The following is a 22,523-nucleotide window of genomic DNA, read 5'->3' as shown; positions in this document are numbered from 1 at the left end:
GATTTGGTCATCAACTTCAATAGACCGACCAGAACGTTGCTCATATTTCAGGGAAAATCTTCAGAACGAAATTTGGAATATCAATTCTGACAGCTCTTCATGCTCTGTTAAGGAATTAGCACCATAAATATCACATATTTCTTTGTAAGCCTCAGCAGCTTTCTTTGCGGAAATAAAAAAGTAAAATATGCCGAAATTGTTCGTTTCTGCACTCCATTAAAGCACAACTAAAAGCTCTAATAAAAATCACGCATTTCTTGCTACTATGTGACCAGGATCACGTGACAAACGGCAAAGTACAGCAACGCTCTCTATCAGTAAAAAGCGAAAGTAGATACCTAAATAATACAACCAATTGTTATTAATAACCCGTTATTTAATTGCATGTTTTTATTCAATGTTCGATCTCATATTACTTCATTTGAATGAGCTTAATCTAACAGTAGATCTACAATATTTTTAGTAAATCGTCTCACATAATTCACCGGTTACAATAAAAGAATGGAGACGTATAAAACCGCTTGTAATTTTCTGTTCGCATAAAATGGTGCGTCCTGTGAAATTTGCGCCCTCTAGTCGTAAATATTAGTCGAAGCTTTTAACTCACAGCAAGCAGCATTTTTACTTATTGTCAAGAGTTATTGAGTTAATGACAGTTTGTACTTAAACTTACATTAAGATTACCACAAAAAATCATTCTCTGAATTTTGGAAAGTGGCAAGGAGAATTTTACCAATATATTCTGGCAAAACTATTTTATTGATATACATACTGAGCTCAAATCACTTTGGAGGTAATAATACATATTGTTTGTGTCTTACACAGTCACCTCCTTAATTGATTATTTTAAAAGCCATCTATAACTTTTTATGAACAATAAACAATGTGCTTAATTTTGGATTTTATGAATTGATATCGTCAACCGTGAACGTCTCAAGAGGCTCATAAGCATACCAGTCCGTGGCACCGTACGTCACCGAAATGAGGCAGCATCGTCACTTGATTGCTTTTATTTCATAATTATTTCTCGCGATATTAAATTCTGCTTTGTCACTCGAATATATTGATGAAATAAATAAAAGTTATTTACTATTATAGAATGATGAGCTAGACTGCAGTAGTTGACACAAGAGCTTCTCTAAAAGTCTAAAATGACACAGGTCGATGATAAAAATAATGACGATGAGCAAGAACAAATAACTCAGATATCGAGCATGAACTTGAAGAAGAGCTTTATGAGGAAAAAAATGTTCAGGAAACAAAACAAGAAACGTCAGAACCAACTCACAGTTAAATTGAGAAATCATTATCCCCCATCATCGTTAACATTCAGAATAATAGCAAAGAATATTGTACCTGGATCTCTGATTAATTTATTATATTTATATTCGATGAAGGAATGGAATATATGAAGAAACATTTACCACCGATGAAACTACAACAGAACTTTTTTGACTCATCCTGTTCATGCAGTATTTCGATTCTTGATAGTGGATGGAATTCTGATTGCGTTTAGATGAAATCAATTTATACAGTGACGCTAAAATATTTCATGCCATGAGAATGGGGGTTTACGTAGGTAAACAATCACAGGGCTCTCCATTTGTAATAAGAAATTCCTATCGATGTTGTTTTTAGAATAGTTGAATTAATTAGGAACGGTATTACAGATAACTGGTTCAAGAACGTGAAGCTTTGAATTACTAGTACAAATTTTCAATGCCATGGATGACACAAAACAATTAATTGTAGTTGCCCTCCACAATTTGTATTTGTAGTATTGTGTTTTACGTTTCAAAAACCAAAAAAATGTACTGCTCTTATCATCAATGCATGATATTAACGAAATAGATGAAGGCAGAGAAAAATCTATAATGACTTTGGAATACAATTGAAGTGGACTTTGCTGAACACCAGCAAAAAATGAAGTTCAAAAAATCTTGATTTGTAGCCAAACCATCTATGGAGAGGATACATTGATCAGTACCTGCCACGAACCACGAACCAAAATAAAAGAAAAAATATTAAATATCCACAAAAGAGCCGATACCAGATCTCAAACGCAAAAACGCACGACTAAATATTCTAGGTTATGTCAAAAGTTTCCTCGACGGAATGATTCGAATGAAGTTTCTTTGGAAAATGAATATTATAGTTTATTTCAGAAAGCTTCATTAAAATCTAATCTAGGGTGGGTATTTCTTTTATTAAAATAAAAAAAGTGAACTTTTCTTCGGGTTACACTTTTAGTGTCTTCATCAAGGACTTTTACTGGTCTGCCTGGAATATTCTTGGGAGGTTCCACTTGGTCTGCTATCCTTCTCCCCCGCAATAATTTAAAAACGATGGACTTTCCAACTCCAGTTATTCGGGAACATAGAAAACAATGTTTTGTTTACAATACAACAGTTTCAGGTATTTTTCATTTTTTTAGTGTAGTTTTTGATTTAGAATTAATACATTTTTTTATTAATCAGGAAGATATCAAAGACGGAAGTGGGATCGAAATTACTGATCATGCGATTTTCACCATTTCACTTGTGGAGATTTGAAAAAGAGCTTGTATGATTAAAGGAGTATGCTGATTGGACGTGGCATTTTTTTCTCAAGTCATTCTGTTAGTCCTTCGTGTCACGAATTTCCAAAGGCTTGAGAAACATCGAGAAAAGCCGTTGTGCAATACTTTTTGACTTCTAGTGCTTCTCTGAAGGTTCTGATTACTTGTGCGGAGATTTTATCTTCTGTTATTTTGTTATTCTTCTTAGTAGAAGCTTCTCAAATTCCTCGAATGTTGTATACGATCAACGTGCTCCTTCTACTTTCTGATAGGATTGGAAGAATCTAAACGGATGGAAATCATACATTGCTAAACGGTAACGAAGCAGAACAATCAATCAACATCGATAATTAAGAATATATCTGAAGGAAACCGGCAAATTATGAAAAACGGGATAAAAAACAAATTCAGAGAAAAAAACTGAAATTACAACCGACTTATTAGGATACAGTCTTGAGATTTCTCGAGAAAAATGAAGTTGAAAATGAAAGTTTTTTTGTTTGATTACGGCTATTTTATACAGTCAAAGTACTTGCAAAGTCGTAAGTCTGTGAGTGAGAAGTATTATTTGAGCTTCTTGTTACATTTCAGAGAATTACTTTTCCAGAAAAAAAACAAATGAGTGGAAAATAACGCGAAATGAATATTGTGTTGTTGAATAAATTTTGTTTAAAATAGAATATTGGAGTACGTGGATGTAAAGGTCTTCAAAACCTGCGAGATATTCCACAACACGACTGTGTAATATAAGCGTCTGCGATGGGTAAGTATTTTGAAAAATATCAGCCTCTAATAGTGTTAAATGGCTACATTAATGATGTGACACCTTGATACTTTCTGTTTTCACAAATCGAATTAGTTATATCATTGATTAATTCTATATTCGAGCACAATGGCGAGTGATATTGCAAAAAAAGGAAAATAAACCGTATGTATAACAAATTTAGATGAGCAAGTTGATTTGCTTACAAGAGCTATTCAGGTAATCAAATATGTTCAAGGTAAATGAAATTCATTAGCAACAATGACTTAGCCGTTCAATGAAGACCATTAATAAAGTATTTCATCAATATACTGGAAACACACATTGATTTTTGAAGGTAGTGAACTGGGTTCGACGGGAAACTCACACACAGGTCTATTTTTGGAAATATGGTAGAGATGTATCGGGGGTCTATCAAATAATTCAAAACTGGTCTTCGAAAAAATTTGTTTCATTGAGCTTTTATATTTTGTACTATCGTTAACATCCCTTTTCCAAGCAATAATAAGTATGAGGATATATTTAAAAATTCTCAGTCTACTATCAAAATTTCAATGTCAAAATATTATATTACTCAACATATTCTACTCCTAATTGGATACATTTATTACAGCGAACCTGCAAAGTCTCTAGACCTTTCAAAAAATTGTTTTTTCTTGCTCCGCAAACCAGACCTCCACAGCTTTTATTGCCTCCTCGTTGGAAGGAAATTTACGACCTTTTAAACTTTTTTTCAGTTGAGGAAAGAGATGAGATGACAGACGGAGCCAAATCTGGCGAATAAGGGGGGTGTTCTAGTAATTCAAACCCTAAATCACGAACTTTTTGCATGCCAATAGCAGATTTGTGTGAAGGGGCGTTGTTCTGCAAAAACAAAACACCTTTGGATAGCTTGGCAAGAACTTTTCCAGCATGTTTTTGGACACAAAACTTCTTTTCCATCGATTGTTGCTATGTTTCTGGATCGTAGAGATGTAACCAAGTCTCATCCATAGTAACAATTCGGTTTAAGAAGTCTACATCGTTTTCAAATCGAGCACAGATCGAAGGTAATGCTTCTACCCTTGCACGCTTTTTGACAATATTCAAACATTTGGGGATCCATTTTGCAGTAATTTTTCTCCTGTCCAAATTGACGTGAACTGTATGATGAACGCGTTCGTATGAAATATTTAGTGCTTCAGATATCTGTTTTAGCCCAATTCGACGGTCTGATAAAATAATGTCATGGACTGCATCGATATTTTCGGGGACTGAGACAGAAACTGGCCTTCCCGATCGGTCATAATCTACAATGGAAAATTTACCTCTTTTGAAGCTTGCAGTTCAATTTTTCACGGTCGCATACGAAGGACATTGATCACCAAGGGTATTAAGCATATCTTCGTAAATCTGCTTACCACTTAACCCTTTTAAATACAGGTACTTGATGATGGATCGATACTCCAATTTTTCGATTGTCACAATTTCGTCGGTGGACATCTTTCTTCTTTTAATTTTTTGCGTAGCTCTGGTTTACTTTTTTGACGTCAAACTTATCAATAAACGTTAAGAAATATATCTGTGCATGCGTTGAGAGATTTTTACAACAATTACAGGTATTTTGGAAACTTAGTTTCTGTTTGACAATCCTATAAGTGAGTCTTAAAAAAAGGAAAGAAAATTGATATCGAATCGTCATTAAATATTTGTTTTTGAAAGGTAAGCATGAAATGAAAGAGGATGGCCAAAAACTACGATAACCAATGATATATATCATCGAAAGAAATTCACCAAATAGTAATGGAGGACTATCGGATTAAGGTTAGAGAGGTAGAAAAAACTATCGGAATTTACCATATATGTTGTCCGAAGAATTATGCATACGTAAGCTATGCGCGCATTTGATGCTGCGTTTTCTCACCTTCAACCAAAAGCGTTTTCGAATTAACATTTCCCAGGACATTGTGCAGGAAGAGTCGGATTTTTTGCATCAATTTATAGCTGTAGATGAAACTTTGAGTCACCAGTATAATCCCGAAGTGCTTTTCTATCAGACCAATGCACCTTATTTACCAGATCTTGCACCCAGGACCTTTTTTCTGTGTCCTAGCCTCTACTTGGAGGGGATACATTTTCATCAGACTAGGATGTTATCTCATGAAAAAACTGCTATTTTGAAGAGAAAGACGGCAGTCGGCGTAAAAGTATCATTCCGGATTCTCACAATGAATTATGAGATATAATTTGCGTGACAGGGAACAATTCCTGATAATTGAGAGACATTGTATTGAATCGTTTTCGAAGGGCAGTCATAAATGATTACTTCCACTTCTAATAAAGAGATATACTCCTCCTTTCCGCTTTCATTAGAATGATTTCACAATATTTGCATAAAAAATATTGACCCGTACAGAAATAAAATTAAGTAACACGCCATCATTTAATTTTCTGGAAGAGACATTAAGTCGATAAAGAGTCTCTTGAGGGTGATAGGTATTCAGTTTGAGAACAACAATAAAATTGAGATAAGAACTCCTTATTTCACTCACTAAACGTTCCTTTTATACTTTTCGATTAGTTTGCAGCTTTTCGATGACTTTATAGTTCATTAAAATGGTAGGTTTGAATTATAAACACATCTCGCTTTTAGGGATTGTATCAGAATAAATTATAATCAGTGATGTATTCCATTTTCTTATCGGCTATGACGCAAGTTATGAATTTGTCTTTCTACTAAGGATTTGGTAAACATCTGCATTCGATTTGTAGGAGCATAGGGTGAAGATCAACGTCTATAAGAATTTATGAGTATCCACCAAACTGCTTGCTCAGTTCGGGGAATTCAATGTTTAAGAGTAAAGGTCAGTTTATAGATTTATACGCTCGCTTCCGTGTTGGTCTTTTCAGCGTGATTCATAAGCACAAACGCGCTTAACCACCGTGAAGTCAAACGTAACGCCAACGAGAGCGCAAACGCGAATGTAACAGTTTATTCAACTTTAATGTTGGATACAGGGAATTCAACGCCGTAAACGTGTTGCGAATGAGGTGCTTTTAGGTCGTCCCGTGATTGTGAGCTTATCGAACGATATCGACTTTTCACTGTGCTTTACGAGCGCCTACAAGCTTGGTAAGAAAGTACAACGCACATGCGCTGTGCTGCGCAAAGTTATTTTCTTCGTAAACTGATCGGTCCAAGAACCAACCGGTCTTTAATTTCATAGATGGAGCCACCGTAAAAAAGGCCGTTGAAAATATAGGTTATGATGATTAAAATCAAAAAAATATTATAAGTTTCTCAGTAAATGGTTAAAAATCTAGATACATTTTCCAGCTTTACAAATAAGCCATGAATTAAAATTTTTGAAAGGTCTTTAAATAGAAAATTAAATTAAAATTTTCTTACATGAAAATTTTTTTAAAATATTATACTTTAACTTATGTAGCCTGAATTTAAACTCATAACTCAATAACTGTGTGTAATTCAATTATTAACTCAAAACTTCTCAATTTAATTATTTCAAACTACAACACGAATAGTAAACGAAAATGATTATTAAACATTCCTAAGTATGATTAATATTTATGTTAAAAGAAAAAGAAAAAGGAAATCAGGAGGACCAAAAAAATAAAATTCGAACAATTTTAATTAAAACATTTCAATTAAAATAAAAATGTTAATCTTTCTCTTCAAACTTATTAACTACTTTCATTTTCGGACACATTTTCCTGGATTCATGTTTTGGCTTTCTTTATGTTTTTACATACAGTGTGATGCATGCATATTTGCCATTTCCACTTAAGGATCTGTCATTATTATTAAAATCACCTCATCGTTAGCAAATCCCTCCATTTCTACAGTTTGAGGCTTGTAAGATATAACAGACCGAGCATTCAACAATTATAACATGATAAAAATGTCTAATAGCTTCAGACTTCAGGTCATACAGTGCTTCAATGTTCAAAAGATCCTTCCTTGTGAGGAGTTGTTTCCTTTGCAAATTATTACTAGCAATTGAATCTAGCACATCATTTAAAATGTGCTCAAAAGGAATATAATTTGCAATTTTAGCTGCAGAATATTCTTTGTCTATTGTTAAGAGATCTATGAGCTGAACTTCAAACATGAGGTTTCATAAATTTCATAGAGCATTTACCATATGCATCAACAATGCATTGCTGGGCAAGTCCCTCCGATTTACCTTTTTAAATGCATAACCCCATCTCCTTTTTCTTATAATTTCCTGATCGATTACAGAAATAAACGCTGCAAGGACTCCCATCAGCAACATATTCTTTCCTTCCAAAGGGGCAGAGCCGGATTAAGATTTATAAGGCACTGGGCTAAAATAATGACGGGGCCCCCTTAAGGAATTCGGAAACCCGGAAAAATTCACAAAATAATATCAATACGTTAGATTTGTGGTATCAACATATCAAAAAATACAGAATGATGGGGCCCTCTTGGACCTGGGGCCCGGGGTTATACCCCTTCCAAGCCTCTAGCTTAATCCGGCCCTGCAAAGGGGAAATAAGCAGTTGTGTTTTCCAGATATCTTTTTCACTCTAAGTAAAGTCCTGATCACATCATTGCTTTCTAAAAGTGTTCAATTAGGTTTGATAAATTTGTGCCGTAGAGAGAACAAGTTCTTGACAGATGATCGAGCTAGTCCAGGTGCTGAATGTAGAATCCTTTGATAGGTATTCAGGTAGTGTTTAGTAGTGAATCTTTTTTGCCATTACTGCACTCAAATAATGTCTTTCTTCAATTTTTTCTAGAGGTACTACGTTATTCAAACTTTTGTACGGATGCGTCTTCCGGATATGTTACTTCAAAGTTTTATTTTGGTCAAAATGATGGCCGCAAATGAAGCAATTATAATCTTTCAGACGTGGCTCCATCTATATTTATTTTTCCGAAAATGTGATTAATTTGTCTTAACAGAAATCTAAGCGTGGTCGTCGTCCTTTTTACCGGGCACGTATAGATGCTCGTCAGTGCTTCAAATTTCGAAAGAGAATGATGTCAGTTATTTATTAACACCAATCTATCAGAAAATGTGCACCAGCACACCGTTCAATCAACTTGTTCAACATAAAAATTAATTTATTCTTTCTTCCTAATCAGTTCAGTGAAATAACGGAAGAGCCGGAAAAGAGTGATTAATTATTCCATTTCATTGATTGGAATCGTAAATAAATTATCTACAAACATTTTTAATTTCCTAATATCAAAATCAGAAAATATCTAAGCGTATTAACTTGGAAGTCCAGTTATTTTAGAAATTTTGAGCCACAATCTTCGGAAACATTGGTACGGAGTTAACTTTACATGTTCATTACGGCGTTGTAATGAAGATGTGAAAAATCAACATTGATATCGTGCCGTCTAAATAAATTAGATATTTGCTCAATATAGGCAAATATAATAATTGTTTATCGTGAAATTATTTTGCATTTTTTAGTAGAATCAACTTTTTACGGGATAGAGCGAAAAAAGCGACTATAAAACTAGGGTTGATGTTTAAGTTTTGAGATAAACAATTATATAATATCAATATATAATCAACCACTTCTTCAGATATAGAAAAACGTTTTCGTTTGAACTGATGATGTGTGTGAGAGCTCACATTGTCGTGGTTAAGTTTGATTCGTCTCTTGCGATTGGTTTTCTTGATTTTTTCGAAGACACAATTTGGTGCACCAATTAGAATTAGAAGCAAACATTGAGAACGTGTTGCGTTCTATGCCCACTCTCATGAGAATTGTCATCCAGTATCGAGGTACCAACAGGCCTTTTTGAAAAATAAACCTTTTTTTGTGTACTTGGTTCAATTATTGTAGTGTCAACGGAAAGTGTTGTTTCTTAATGAATTTATAAATTCTCGAATTGGTGCATACTTTCTAATTGTAACCCGTATAAACATGATATAACATGCTAAAAGCATTAATGAATAAATACATCATACATTTATTACAATAAAAATAAACAACATGGAAAAATTTGGATAGTTTTTGGGGTGGGCCGTTTTCGCTGACGCTCGGTGTATTTAAGGATAAATATTGTTGAATATAATTACTATCTTCACTAATTTTCGTGGAGGAATGAAACTGAATAAATTGAACATTTGGCCAAGAACATACAAAGAAGAAGATTTTTCGACTAAACCAAAAAAGTAAGTGACTGGGCTTGACGTAGAATCGATTTTTATAAAAAAAGTATGTAGTTAAAAATGCTTTGTTTAACATTACGTTTTATAATTGTAATACTAAAACAGAAAACCAGATTTCCAATAAAAATGTAAATTATTCGAGTTCCTGGTTTCCAATTAATTTTACAACATGGGAGATCTTTTAGGAATCACGAATAATGTCGAATATTAAAAACGACGATATTTATATCTTTCAAATTACGTATTCCACACGTTCGCTGATATTCAACTACCTTCGTAAATTTCAATACCATCACCAGATTTAAATTACTCTCGCAATAAATTTGGACTGATAAATATTTTAATTCAACTCGTCAGTCTCTATTGGAATTTATATTTCGATTTCGCGTGGAAAAGTAAAATTGGTTCGCTAACGACATACAATCTTTTAAACTCATGTATGGGTAAAATATGATTTTATTCATTTAATGGCCCAATTAACAATTAGATTAGTTTACCACCAGAGAATTTATCTTAATAATTTCGTTAATTATCAAAATATAACAAAACTTTAATTAGTACAGAAATTAATCTATTGCATGACTGGGCAAGCCAACTCCTATTATTGACATTCCAGCGACTTTCACCCTTAACATACCTAAGTAAAGTACCAGGGAACAAAACTAGAGAAATCGGTGGTATTCAAAATGTTTTAATTTGCACAAATGCTCATTTCATCATATCCTTCCATTCAAACGGAATAACATTAATTTCTTTCTAAAACTTATCAAGGACTGCTTCTACAAGGATACCTTTCCAGAATGGTCATGTCGACTTGGTATTTATGTAAGCGTTTCCGTCACTATTATAGTGTTTTTTGCTCGTGCCGAAAACCTTGTGTGACGAAAAACAGGAGCAACGTATCAATCTCAAATTTCTAGTTAAATTAAAAAAAAATCCCGACTGTGTGCTATAAATTGTTACAAGTAACCTATGGGAAATGGTGTAAGCTCTTTAGTGAGGGCCGAGAGAACACTGAAGATGACCACCGACCAGGTCGCTCTGTAACTGTTTCAACTCCGAAAACAGTGACCAAAATCAACCAAATTGTGCGTATAGATCCTCGAATGAACATCCGGATAATTGCCGAGTCTGTAAACGTCGATAAAGAAAAGTTGGTGCCAAAAAATCAGACTCGTGACCAGAAGCTCTTACATCAACGGGTCTGCTCAGATTTCCTTGAAAGGTTAGAAAAAGATCTGCTTTGAAAGGGATCCGATTTGAGTCGATGAAAGCGGTAAAGCAAAAAATGGCAGAGCTCCTAAAGGTACTCATCAAAAAGGCTTCCAGCACTGCTCCATCAATGGAAAAAACGTATAGAAAGGTTTGTATATTGAAGAGGAGCATTCGAATGTGAAATAATTTTTATAATAAAACCTTTTTTCGTAACCAGTCTCGGTATTTAATAGTCAGACCTCGTATATTCAGAACTCACTTCCTATATTCATTGTAATATACTCTAGCCAAATAAGATTTTAGAGGCTTAAAAAATTTGTATGAATGTTCAAAATACTATTATAAATGAAATGTGAAAAGTCGCCACCAATCCCCCTGGTGCAAAAAATTTTATTGATGGTGAAAGTTTGCAAAAATAACTCCTTGCATTTTTTAGTTAAACGGTGAGACAGCAAAAATATTTCAGATCATCTGATTCTCTACAAAAAATGTCTTCACACTCTTTTTCATAAATATTGCCATTTCCGTGATATAGCGGTCCAAAAAATTGAAAAAAAAACTCCGCCCCTATTTTCATTTACTTGTATAGCCTTAAGTAACATCTGTCTTCCATTCAATTCGCATTCGTTTAGAGTTGTTGAGCATAGAAATAAGGGCGCAGCCTCAAACGCAGATAGAGGGGATTCCTGATCAGAAGCATGAATACGAGGGATTATTAAGCATTTTTTCGTAGTGACAACTGGTGGCTATAGCTTATATTTTAGAAGTTTGTGCATTATAGTGTTAAAAAAAAATTCGCAATTCTGCCTTATTGCTGGTCAACATTTGGCTGAAAGTCGAGTTGTTGATGCGATATTATACTCGAGAAAGTAGCATTGATGCCGTGGAAAGACAGTGCCAAGAAGAAATAGCTGGTTCATAAAAAATAACTCCTCCTCGTACTAGAGTACGTGTAAGTCAAACTACATTTTGATTCAAACAGTGTTTTGCGGCAATGCGTTAAATGAAGAGTTGGAGAAGACAAAAGTACTGCAGTACCGGCGTAAGTTACTACACTTTCGTTCAAAGAATTCTAAATATAGGTGAAACTCGATGTGATTATGTAGCTACTCGAGTTGAATTTGAATTCCATTTAGTCGCTGCCGAGGCTAAGTATCTTTGCTACAATTCAATGAAGATGAAGCTACAAATATTGCAATGAGAGAAATATTTAAGGATATTGAAAATAACGATGATATCAGAACCATTTGAGCCCCAACCAAAATTGATAAACTTGCGCGAAGTTTTCTTATGATTCACACTCCATATGGAGTGTGAATCCTAAGAAAAATAAAGTTAAAATTTAATTGAAATGAGAACTGCAAGAAATGATGTTTTTAAGTTACACCCTACTAGTAATAGGAAAAAACAAAATTTTGTTTCCTTCTTTATCCTTTGAATGATTTATGTTTTTATGTAGAGTGTACAAAAATGTACAAAGTGTTTTAAAAAATATTATATGAGATCAAAAATAATACTTTCGGGTGAAGTCATATTTACTTATCTACTATGTTTATTTCGTGTCGAAACATTTAGAAATAAGTGACTACAACAAAACTGTGAAACACATTTGTTCCCTTGGGCCGTGGAGAAGGTTTGGAATAAAATACGTCGTGTGGTCCACAGGACCGCTCTGGGCTGTGGGGAAAGTTCAATTGTGGGCCTATGGACCGCACTAGGGCTACATTGAAATGTGATTGAAGTTGGAGTATGGTGATAAAATTATTATTACAGAAATATCAGTAACTTAACATTCATATATTTTATTGATAGTCACCATGATACTTTAAATCAAGAATGGTATGAAAAAAAAACAGATAAAAAAGAAGAGCGATTCAGCATTCTAGAAGCTGCAGCTGCAATTTTTTGAGAGGATATTCAATGTGCAGTTTTAGATGATTCTAAATATCTTTCACGAGGTCGTATGTTTGAATTTGTTGATAGAGACATTCCAAAGTCACCGACTGTTGTTTTAAAAAATAAACGCTTCAATTTAGAACATTAGAACAGAATATTAACCATAGTATTATGAGTACTGTTCGGCCTCCAAATTATAATTATATTTTCATTTATAAATTACATAATTTACACAGCTTTCATTACCTAACCTAACCGATTTTTAGCTCTATGGGAATTTTTGTAACCTCACTTCTATTTTAAGGAATAATTTGACTGGACTAATATGTATTAATTTTATGATAGAACCTCAACATTTACTATTCGGTTAGAGACAGATTCCAACTATCGTGTGGTAATCTCCATATATTAAAGCTCTGTGATTAGAGTTAGAACTTCAGGGCAGAAGTTCAAGACCATGCACTTAGTCTCTTAAGTCTGTTATACATTAATTATGCAATAACAACCTATGTTAATTAGGAGAATCCATTTTCATACGAATACAAACTAATCCTCTCTCTAGGTATATCAATTATCAATACATATACATGGATACATCTAAGAACGCCAGAGGTGTGTGCTTTAAGGTTGTGAATTTTCAATGTAGTCTTAGTTATCCATCAGATTATGATGCCTTTTTAGTTATCATATTATTGTGATTGGAGCGTGGAGTGTAACAAGATATAAATTACATTAATAAGTTATATTATCGGTAAATGAAAACATTCAAAACCAATTACCATCGCGGAAGACACCAGTATTAGTGTATAGGTGTTATAAACTATTAGAGGTATAGAGTCTAGTCAAATAAGCCAAAAAAAAAAATAGAAGGGAAGCTACAAAAATTCGTATGAAGTTAGAAATTTTGAATGATTGTTAGAAAGAATACGAGAGATTAAGATAGAAATGCTTTATTGTCAAAAAATTGTTACAATTTGTAGACAAAAGCTTGTAAAATTTAAAAAACAAAACTTTTAATATACAGAAGAAAACTACAATGAGTAACAAAATTATAGGTAATAATTAACATATAAGTCTTATATAAGAAAAAATTAAACTAGTATGCAGTATGCTCGGAATTAAATATTATTAGAATGGAAGTCGTTTACAGAGTAGAATGTACTTTCCAGTAAATATGCCTTAAAATTGTTACGGAATGCGGTAAAAGATGATATCGATTTGATTTCAATTGGCAAGTGATTGTGCATTTTTTTGCATTGTAACATATTGAGCCCTTTAAGCTTATTAATTATTAATAAAATAGGAGCAAATAATTATAGTCTAGCAAATTAGTAATAAATTTAGTTGAGAAAATAGTAAAATGTTAGTAAAATTGTGAACGTTACTACTACGTTTAATGCATAAGCGATAATAATGTCCAAAAACTGTGGAGGTAGTGAGAAAAATTTTATTATTTTGCCATTAAAAAATAAGAGCTCTTTTTAGGCACAATAATTTATTTTAATAAGAATTATAATTTCCACGTGTAAATCGATATTTTTGGCAAAAATTTTTACTTTTGAGACTTGATTTTGAGCCTTTTTACATTTGACACTTAACATATATCATATATTTAGAGGTATTTGTAGTTTGCATCATTAATTATCTGTATAGCATCACCAAAGGCATATATCACCAAGTAAAACAAGGGCGCTAATGAAAAGTGTCTTGGTTAATAGAAAACATAAAAATATATGCCATGCTAATGCTACATCATCTCTTCATTGTTAAACACTCTTTGACCACTGAGCCATTTTTTCAAGTCTGTGAACAGAAATTGATCCAAAGGGGCTAAATCTGGTGAGGTAGCAATTCATTAATTTATACCATTGCAATAACGGATATATGAGCTTGTGCGTTGTCTTTCTTCTTAGCCAAATGCGGTCTTTTTGGCAAGATCTCTTCGCTCAAACGTTGCAATAAGTTCGCGTAATTCTCGCCGCTGTTAGTTTTTCCTTTTTCAAGATGAAAATTATTTCATGCGTATCCCAAACAGCCGGCTCCAAGACCTCGCCTGCAGATGTAATGATCTTTGGCTTCTTTAGAGCCGGTTCTCCCTGTTCATTGTTTTGATTGTTCTTTTGTTTCGGGTGTTAAGTGATGACCTACGTTTTATCCATGTTCCAAATTTTTGCACTCCATCGTAAATACAGAGTCGGGCGAAATGTGCGGAATACGTATACTATGTACTAATGTTTGTTTTTATGTCACAATTTTTGAGATAATAGTTTAAATGCATCACTCTGTATTTATAATATAACTTTTGAGTAGATATGATATTTCCGAATTTACGAATATCAGGTTTAGTGGGTTTCTGACTCATAGATTACGATTAAACATAAAATTCAATGGTAGGGTTAAATATTCATTTATTACAACATGGTCAATAATTGAAAAATCAATGTTTCCTTATAATCCTTCAAAGTAGAAACCTTCGACTGCCTGATAGTATCATAATCTGTTCTTGGAGTGTGATCTATAAGAACTAAGCAACAATCGACGGTATGGGCCTTTCGAGACGATCGAATCCAACAAAACCACACAGGAAAACCAATCGCAAAAATAAATCACATAAGTTGAAACAAAAACGTATTTGAACAGTCAAAACATTGAATTGATGGGTCACTCGCCATACAGTCCTTGTTTGGCAGGATTGTTATGATTTTTTCTTATTTCCGCAGACCAAAAATAAATTGCGAGGTCAACGTTTTTCTACACCTATAAAAGCAGTGGATGCGTTCAACAACAACATCGCTTCAACAATTGGTTCAAAGGCATGATCTTATTGATCTTAACGAAGAATATTTTGAAAAACAATGAAGTTATATCGAATTATAAATATTTCTTTTTATTTGTGTATTTCAAAATTGAAGTAGCAACCTTCGTATCGTTATCAACTGCATACTTGGAAATATTGTGTCTCCAAAACCAACAATCATCAATGAAGTAATTCCCTCACGTTACTTACTTCCGACATGAATAACAATTAAAATAATATGACTTTCAAACTTCTACAATGTTAAAGTGTATATGGATATATTCTTCTGCACAATGCGATAATTAATCACATTTGGATTGATGTCGTTAAGCTGTAATCCATAAGTGAGAGATCCACTGAAATTGCTATCAGAAATATCACATCTACTAAAAAATTATGGACGACGTACAACATTAATTAAGCCACTAATTCAGTTTTTTCGACCCTGTAAACGAAATCAAAAGGATTGCCTATTTCGGAACTGCTTAGACGTCGTGGAAGTGTTTATGTAGATGTTTACTATTACGGGAATTCCTTTGTAACTCATTTTCGTTTGAAATTGCTGGAGTTACACCGCAAGCTGGCAATTCTTGTTCGAGGAATTTCTCCAAGCACAAGGACTTCTACTCAGACACCCACTCTCTCTACTTCTAATCCGTATCTAGTCGTTTATAAGTTTCACGAATTCAGATATTTTAATTAAAAATTAATTATTCACAAAACGGCGACGATTTCCATCAACATTAAGATAACGGTGGAAATCCGGTTCCCAAATTAAGGATAAAAACATCACTAATTTGTCTGTTTCAAACAGCAATATACAATTTCAGCTTTTAATTGACGTTTGATGAGATTTTAGTAGCATAAAAAGGTTACACGAGTAGTTGATAACCGATGAGTTGTAGCTTAACGACCCGAACATGATGTATGCATAAATTTCCATTTTATGCGTATTATGGAAAAGGAAATTTCAATTACTTAATTACTTATTAATATCGTACACATTGGAATAACATCCGCTTTCATAGGAGAGTGCCTTTAGGTAAATTTTTTAATGGATTGTTTCTTTATAGTCAGGGAGCGGGTATTCTTATGTCTTTTGAGCCGTCTCCAAATATGCCCGGCGTTCTTGCGAAAAACATATCATGAACAAATGGTTCTTTTCCGAAAATTTACCATTTTTACTAACTTTCGATGTTAATAACTTTTGACCAACTGAACATTTTTCAAATTTGAAAAATCGTATTTGTTCTTTGAATTTTACTCTACAAATTGGTATACTTCGACATTAGTGCAGGTCCGGCTTTTGGCACTTATCGCGATTGACAATTAAACGCTTTCTCAACGTTGCAGCGCGTGGCGACAAGCCTCGATCACCACGCGCGCATTTTATGCCTTTAATTTACTATCTGCCCACGCCGCGAGCAGAAAAAACACGCAAACAAGCAATATCTTATTTATTGTTACTCCAAATGGAAACCCGATTAATTTTGATATTTAAAATACAGTTATTATTGTTCAATATCTATACGTCTATGTTTTCATTTACTAACGTTGATATCGAATTTTCATTATTTCATATTAATGACTAATTATCTGAATCGAACAACAAACGTTTCCATTTCATTTTCTCAATTGGCTTCATGAATTTATAAAGTAATAACAATAAAATCAACTTGTAATCTAACAATTAAAAGTTATTGAAAATATACTTCATTATACATTTCGTTTCAATGCGTTAACTTACAATAATTCAGGTTGTAATTTATTTAGTCGTGTAATTGGAGAGCTTATGTAATGGAATAATGTTAATGTTAATGCAAAAGTTTTGTTGCTAATCTTTTCTTTGAGGCAAATGGTAATTTAGCGCAATAAAATGCGCACCAGAAGCGCTGTACCATTGAGAAAGCGCTTAAAACTCCGGACCTGCACCAATATCGAAATATACCATGAATGAAGTTGGTGACTAACTATTGAAGTTATATAGTTCTTAGGCTACAAATTACGCACAGTTTAAGAAAAACACTGTCTTCTGGAGTTGGTATCATCATTATTATTAGTGAAAAATTGAAAAGGAACGTTACTTTGGCATTAGATCACTCTACGGGAGAACCATCTTAGCTCTCGTCTTGTTTGCCAAGTATAGAAAATAATGAGAAACAGAAAGATTAATTTTACTCACCTAACGTGCATTCTTCCCCTATTCGCTTAATGTTGAAGCAAGATTCTTTATTGTGATAGGCGGCTTTGCACCACGAACAACTGATTGCCACAATTTCTTTGGAACTGAAAGATAACTTCGATTGGAAAGACTGAAACAAAAAGAGATTCTTATAAGCGAGATCATGACTAACAGTGATTGATAGATAACAATTACTGTCCAAACTTGGGAGATATCCCGTCTCCGTTTCCTGATTTATCACTCTAGTGTCGTATATTTTTTTTACTCTCTTTACTTTTTACTATAAAGGATTTTATATTTATGGTCTGAATTATACTACTGAAAAAAGGATCAAATGGGATAAGAATAAAAATCGATAATTGTTTGAGGAATACTTTTTTAGAGTCGTTAAAAGTTTTTAAAATTTTTACTGAACAAATACCGCTTTCGAATACAAACGTAAAGAGTAAACTAAAATTTAGTTTGCCTAAAAGTTTCTCGCATTTTTTTTTATTAAAAAATAATATTGGCCATTATATCGGCAGGACCAAAAGGATGTATGCTTGTTTTCTTTTAACTTACGATAATCTAGAAATCTGGTACCTGTACGGATAAATATAAAGAAAATACATTGGAGTCATTTCGAATGAACTTAAGGTATTAACAGTAACTGCAACAGCAACAAAAATAAAGCTCAAAATACAGTTAACGAAGAAAACAAACACCGGTGTTGTTGAAAGAAGTTTCTAATACAAAATGCGAGGAGATTAGTATTGGAAAATACGAGGCATTATTGTAAAACTGGAACTGATATAGAAAACTGAACAAACTAGTTTGACAAAAATAACAATAAAGATATTTGAAGAAATGGAAGAAACAAAAAATATATAAGTCAGGGAACAGATATTATCTTATATATTAAAAAAATTAATGATTTCCATTCCGAGTCCGTTCAGGCGTTCTATCCAACCGATTTGCTTAATTTTTTTTTCAATGAAAGGTATTGATGCACAGATCAGCCATCAATCATTGGATTTCATCTAATTTTCACCATTCTCAAGTTATACTCAAATGCGATTTCCCCCTGTACATTACTTATGGGAGTTTTTCACATACACACGCTCTATCTTCAATATCTCAGGTTCTATTTAAGATAGAGACTTCGTTTTAGGTTAAGAACACTCGCTGAAACAATCTCTTTCTTTTGAGTTTTTGAACACTTAAATCGGTTGAGTTGGAGAGAAGTTAGGCGCGGACATTCAATGTGGAGTTATGGATTTTTGTAGGTTTTTGGCAATTTTTCTACATTCAAAGATCTATTTCTCAGGTTCTAATATAGCTACAGAGTTCGTTTTGGTTTAAGAACACTCGCTGAAACACCTTCTTTCTTTTGAGTTTTTGAACACTTAAATCGGTTGAGTTGTAGAGAAGCTAGGCGCGGACATTCAATGTGGAGTTATGGATTTTTGTTAAGTTGTTGGCAATTTTTCTACATTCAAAGATCTATTTCTCAGGTTCTAATACAGCTACAGAGTTCGTTTTGGTTTAAGAACACTCGCTGAAACACCTTCTTTCTTTTGAGTTTTTGAACACTTAAATCGGTTGAGTTGGAGAGAAGCTAGGCGCGGACATTCAATGTGGAGTTATGAATTTTGGATGTTTTTGGCAATTTTTCTACATTCAAAGATCTATTTCTCAGGTTCTAATATAGCTACAGAGTTCGTTCTTTTCTATTATAATGATTTCTGATACTTATTTAATGGATTCGATGCCGCGGGTAAAAGCTAGTAAGAATTGAAATGAAAGAGATACCATTTGAACGAATGAGACTGCATTTAATATGTTGTCCGCCCTATTTATGTATATATCATTTGGTACAATCGTTTTTTTTTAAGTTATTTTATTCAACTTCTGTATGAGACATTCTAGGGGAAATCCCGAAAGTCCTAAACATTATTTATATTTTGCAGTCGCCATTTTTGTGAGGATCCTTTACCACAACAAAATAAAGTTAACTACAACATTTATTTCGATATATTTTTATAGTTATATGTACAAGAAACAAGCTGGAAGTTATGAAACTAACTTCGATAATGGAATTAAACAGACTATAACCGTACAAAGGAAATTAAAGTAGTTATAATATTGCATGTCAAACTCTTCAAACCATAAAACATCGCGAAAATTGATTCGTTCTATCATGTCTTCAGCGATTTAAAGACAATTGAAATTGTACAAGAAATATTCATGAGCCTTCCTCATTTATTCTGAAAAAAAAACTATTGACATTATTTAAAGCCTACGCAAACAAAATTATACAAGGTGTTCAGGAAAAGATTCGCATACGATCCCGATTATAGGCATTTAAAGTTGCAAGTTCTGAATTATTATTTAGGTATATTTTCTAAATTATACATTCCAACATTATAAATTTTTAATGGATGATTACGTATGTCCATGTGTGTGTTTGTTTTATTTGATTAGCCTACACTACGTCCGTAGTATATTTATTGTCGTGGTAGAGTATGATTCGTCTTCTGTGATTGGTTTTCCTGATTTTTTCGAACACTTCTGGGAGACAAATGCTATGTTCAGAATTGATCTTTCTACGTTGCTCTGATAGAACGATTGCGACATGTCCAATATTTCGAAAACAAGCGACTATTTGCTTCGATGTGGCTCGTCTTGAAAGACCGATACAGTGTATTGTTATTTATTTTCGGGTTCATATGTATAGATCCCTTACTCGACGCTTGTCATGATATTATAGACGCACCGCGATTACCAAATTATGCAAACAAATATTTTTGACAGTCAATGCAATATTAAAAGTATACGAGTGGAAATAATTCTCAATATACCTCAATGTCACATGACGAACTTGCACTACCAGTTGTTTTCTAGCGCAACAGCCGACTTTCGACGATCTTCAAAATATTCATCCTATAGCAATTGAAATTGAAAAACCAGTGAAAAACGGGAGCTCAAGATGGTGGTTTATCAATAAAAATCGAAGCGAATTGATCGGCGGAAAATATTCGCTATTTAATTCCATTTTTTGACCAAGATGATTGCTTCAAGTATCTGTTACTAACTCAAATATCATTCGTATGACAACACGTTCTGAGTACGTTCACCATATTCACAGTTTTACCTTATATCAAAACTTGAGTGGCAGCTCTCGTATACGCAAAATGTTAAACAAATCCGTTTCAATTCACGAAAGATGTACTTACGGCTCTCAGTTTGATTTTTCTCGATATCGACTAACTAAAAAGATATATTACATACGATAAGTTTTCAACTCTTCACGTGTCAACCTATCTAACCTACGCACCTTCTTGAAACTCCAAAGATTGGATATTGATTTTATGGGTTGTACATAATTGGTTTATAGCTGTACCGATAGAGTGAAGCATTAATCGTAAGGAAATCGCTGTACACGACACTCCGAAGAGGAAGTGTCGGCAAATTTAAACAACTAACCAAATTTTAGGAAGTTATCAGAAACACTATCGAATATTGCAAGCATTTTCGACGGTTAATTTTCTCCTAGAATGATTAAAGTGAAATATGGAAAGCCACAGGGAGAAAGAAAAACGGTTTTTTTTAGATTGAACATCTCAATTATTAAGAAGAGTGTAATTGAATTTGAGTTCAATATTTTCGATACAGCTGTGGAAATGAATCAACTAACAAGACTTCTTATAGAAGCACTAATGTACATCATAAGTAACGCAGACGAAGTTTATCAAGTGAGATATGACCATTATATACAAGCTCAATACTATACTTTTTCTACGACTATAACAATTTAATTAGATTGAATAGATTAATATCTATGTTGTTGGTCTACTAACTGGTTGAGGTGCTTCATTTATAGTATCTGTATTATTATTTTCTGATTCATCAACGTATCCCTTAGCCACTCAATAGTGGGTCTTCGGCTACCGTAACGTTTTAGTGCAGTTGCTGAGAAAATGTCCAAAGACTCCAAATTCATTAGAGCGTGAGTGTTACAGCTTATAACGACTCTTTTAACGAAGGAATCCTTCTTGGCATATTGAAGCAAGAAACTAAGTGCTGACTAGTAAAAAGAAAAAAGCCACTCGACGAAACCAACATCCTATCGTCCGCTCTGTGTGTTTGAAATATTCCAAATAATCCTGGAGGGTATACTCCATAAAAGATCAGAAGTAATAGTAGAATTTATTAGGAAAAAATCAATACGGTTTTCGAAAAGATCGATCCACACTTGATGCTATTGATCTCTTCGTCAGAGCTACAAAAGGAGCGATATTAAGAGTCAGATTGGAGGGAGGAATTAGTGGTAACGCTTCTCATAAAGAACGCCTCCAAAACAACCAGATGGGTTTGCATTATGGAGGCTCTTCCCAAGATAGTAGGGACAAGACACCTTCATGAGTTGGTAATCAGCTACTTTACACACAGATTCTTCAAATACGTCATAGAGAATGTCGTCAAGGATTATAAAGCCACTGAAGAGGAACCTGAAGACTCAGTGTTAGTACATCTCCTGTAGAATATCTATGATTGACTTATAAAAATGTACCGGGAAAGGCGGTACAAAACAGTGTGTGCTGAGTACCAACTGGAAAAAAGTGGGAGCTGCAAGTCGGGAAGCAAACATCCCAACTATTCATCCGACACCTGGGAGTGATAATTGATGGAAAATACCTGTACAGACTCAAACATGACGACTCCCTGGAGTAGCCAGTCTGTAAAAGTACCAACGACATTGAGGAGGCTATATAGTCAACGGAGACTTCCTAGATAGCAAAAGCACATTCGCCACTGAGAAGTTGAGACAAAGATAAAGATATAAACACATTTTTGATCAATTTTTTGAAAAATTGGAATTAGTGGAAATTGATATTTATGGGATAAAGAAATAAATATATGATAAGAAACTTTTATTAATAGTGATAGAAAAATTATCATCAATTAAGATCAGAAGC

General features: G+C 33.6%; 1 protein-coding gene across 8 annotated transcripts in view; it reads right to left on the bottom strand.

Moving 5' to 3' along the window:
- The window catches only part of LOC130896862 (eye-specific diacylglycerol kinase), a 257,836-nt gene that overhangs the window by 67,740 nt on the left and 167,573 nt on the right, over nucleotides 1–22,523 (bottom strand). For all 8 annotated transcript variants that reach the window (XM_057805221.1, XM_057805220.1, XM_057805227.1 and 5 more), the window contains one exon: nucleotides 17,566–17,695. In XM_057805221.1, the coding sequence (XP_057661204.1) occupies nucleotides 17,566–17,695 (130 nt within the window). The remainder of the gene's footprint in view (nucleotides 1–17,565; nucleotides 17,696–22,523) is intronic.

This window comes from Diorhabda carinulata, chromosome 7 (genome assembly GCF_026250575.1).
Source record: "Diorhabda carinulata isolate Delta chromosome 7, icDioCari1.1, whole genome shotgun sequence".
Classification (NCBI taxonomy): domain Eukaryota; kingdom Metazoa; phylum Arthropoda; class Insecta; order Coleoptera; family Chrysomelidae; genus Diorhabda; species Diorhabda carinulata.
The sequence above is the reverse complement of the archived record's forward strand: the minus strand, read 5'-3'. Positions and strand labels throughout refer to the sequence as shown.